The 1,300-nt window shown below is 42.5% G+C and overlaps 1 protein-coding gene across 1 annotated transcript in view; it reads right to left on the reverse strand.

Annotated features, from left to right (window-relative positions):
• Nucleotides 1-1,300, reverse strand: part of MRPS5 (mitochondrial ribosomal protein S5) — a 24,408-nt gene that overhangs the window by 17,016 nt on the left and 6,092 nt on the right. The window contains exon 3 of the mRNA XM_010829568.1: nucleotides 924-1,061. Coding sequence (XP_010827870.1) covers nucleotides 924-1,061 — 138 coding nt within the window. The remainder of the gene's footprint in view (nucleotides 1-923; nucleotides 1,062-1,300) is intronic.

A 1,300-nucleotide genomic window follows, 5' to 3' on the forward strand; every position in this document is an offset into this window, starting at 1 on the left:
TGCTGGAGAAGACTCTTGAGAGTCCCTTGGACTGCAAGGAGATCAAACCAGTCAATCCTAAAGGAAATCAGTCCTGAATATTCATTGGAAGGACTGATGCTGAAGTTCCAACACTTTGGCCACTTAGACGCTGGGAAAGACTGAAGGCAGGAGGGAAGGGGACGACAGAGGATGAGATGGTTGGATGGCATCACCGACTCAATGCTCAATGGTTTTGAGCAAGCTCTGGGAGTTGGTGATGGACAGGGAAGCCTGACACGCTGCAGTCCATGGGATCGCCTGACACGACTGAGCGACTGAACAATACAAGAACAATCTGGATTTGGCCCCAGACCACTGCAACAAAGTGACTAGCACAACCAAGTGAGTCACACAAATTTTTGGTCTCCAAGTGCATACAAAAGTTATGTTTACACTATATCATAGCCTTTAGCATGCAGTAGCATTATTTCTAAAAGCACTGGGTCTAAAACATTATGCCTAAAACAACAGTATACACTTTAATTTAAAAAAAAATTCTATTGCTAAAATGTTCATCTTTAGCAAGTCAAAGTAGCAACATCAAAGATTACTGATCTCTTATCACCATATCAAATATAATAATAACTAAAAAGTTTGAAACATTGCAAGAATTACCAGAATATGACACAGAGACACGAAGTGAGCAAAGCGTGTTGGAAAAAACGGTGCAGACAGATTTCTTCAACACAGGGTTGCCACAAATCTTAAATATGCAAAAAAAGCAATATCCTCAAAACACAATAAAGCAAAGTGCAATAAAACGAGGTATGCCTGTACGTCATATATTAACCTCTGAAGTGTAAATTCGTTTAAGGAGAAGAAAAAGAAGAAAAATTAAGATACCAAAGCACCTCTTCTTTTCCTGTTTCATGAAATGGGAAGTTGGTGGCCAGACTACGTACGTTTAGTGAAGAAACTATAGGATCTGTACTGCTGGGCCGTCACGTTCCCGGGAGCAGGAGTGCAGCACTGTGTCTGCAGCGCGGGGCCCAAGTGGGTAGAACGGCAGCGGCCTCTGGCTCCTGCAGATGACGAAGGGCCTGTAGGCAGAGAAGAGCAAAACTGCGTTAGACGCTCCACGCCTGCGCAGAGACACTGCCAACGCCACAAATTAACTCTTACTTATAAAAACAAGCCACTAAAATGCTGAACTTTTAAGAATCGTATTTGGAGGACAGTCTTTCTTTAAAAAATAAAAGCAAACTTTTGGACGCTGGCTCAGATGACACAGGGAGATCTCTCTGGACCTGCAGCTTTATTGAGTAAATGGTTCAGTTAA

This window comes from Bison bison, unplaced genomic scaffold (assembly GCF_000754665.1).
Source record: "Bison bison bison isolate TAMUID 2011002044 unplaced genomic scaffold, Bison_UMD1.0 scf7180017864508, whole genome shotgun sequence".
Taxonomy (NCBI): domain Eukaryota; kingdom Metazoa; phylum Chordata; class Mammalia; order Artiodactyla; family Bovidae; genus Bison; species Bison bison.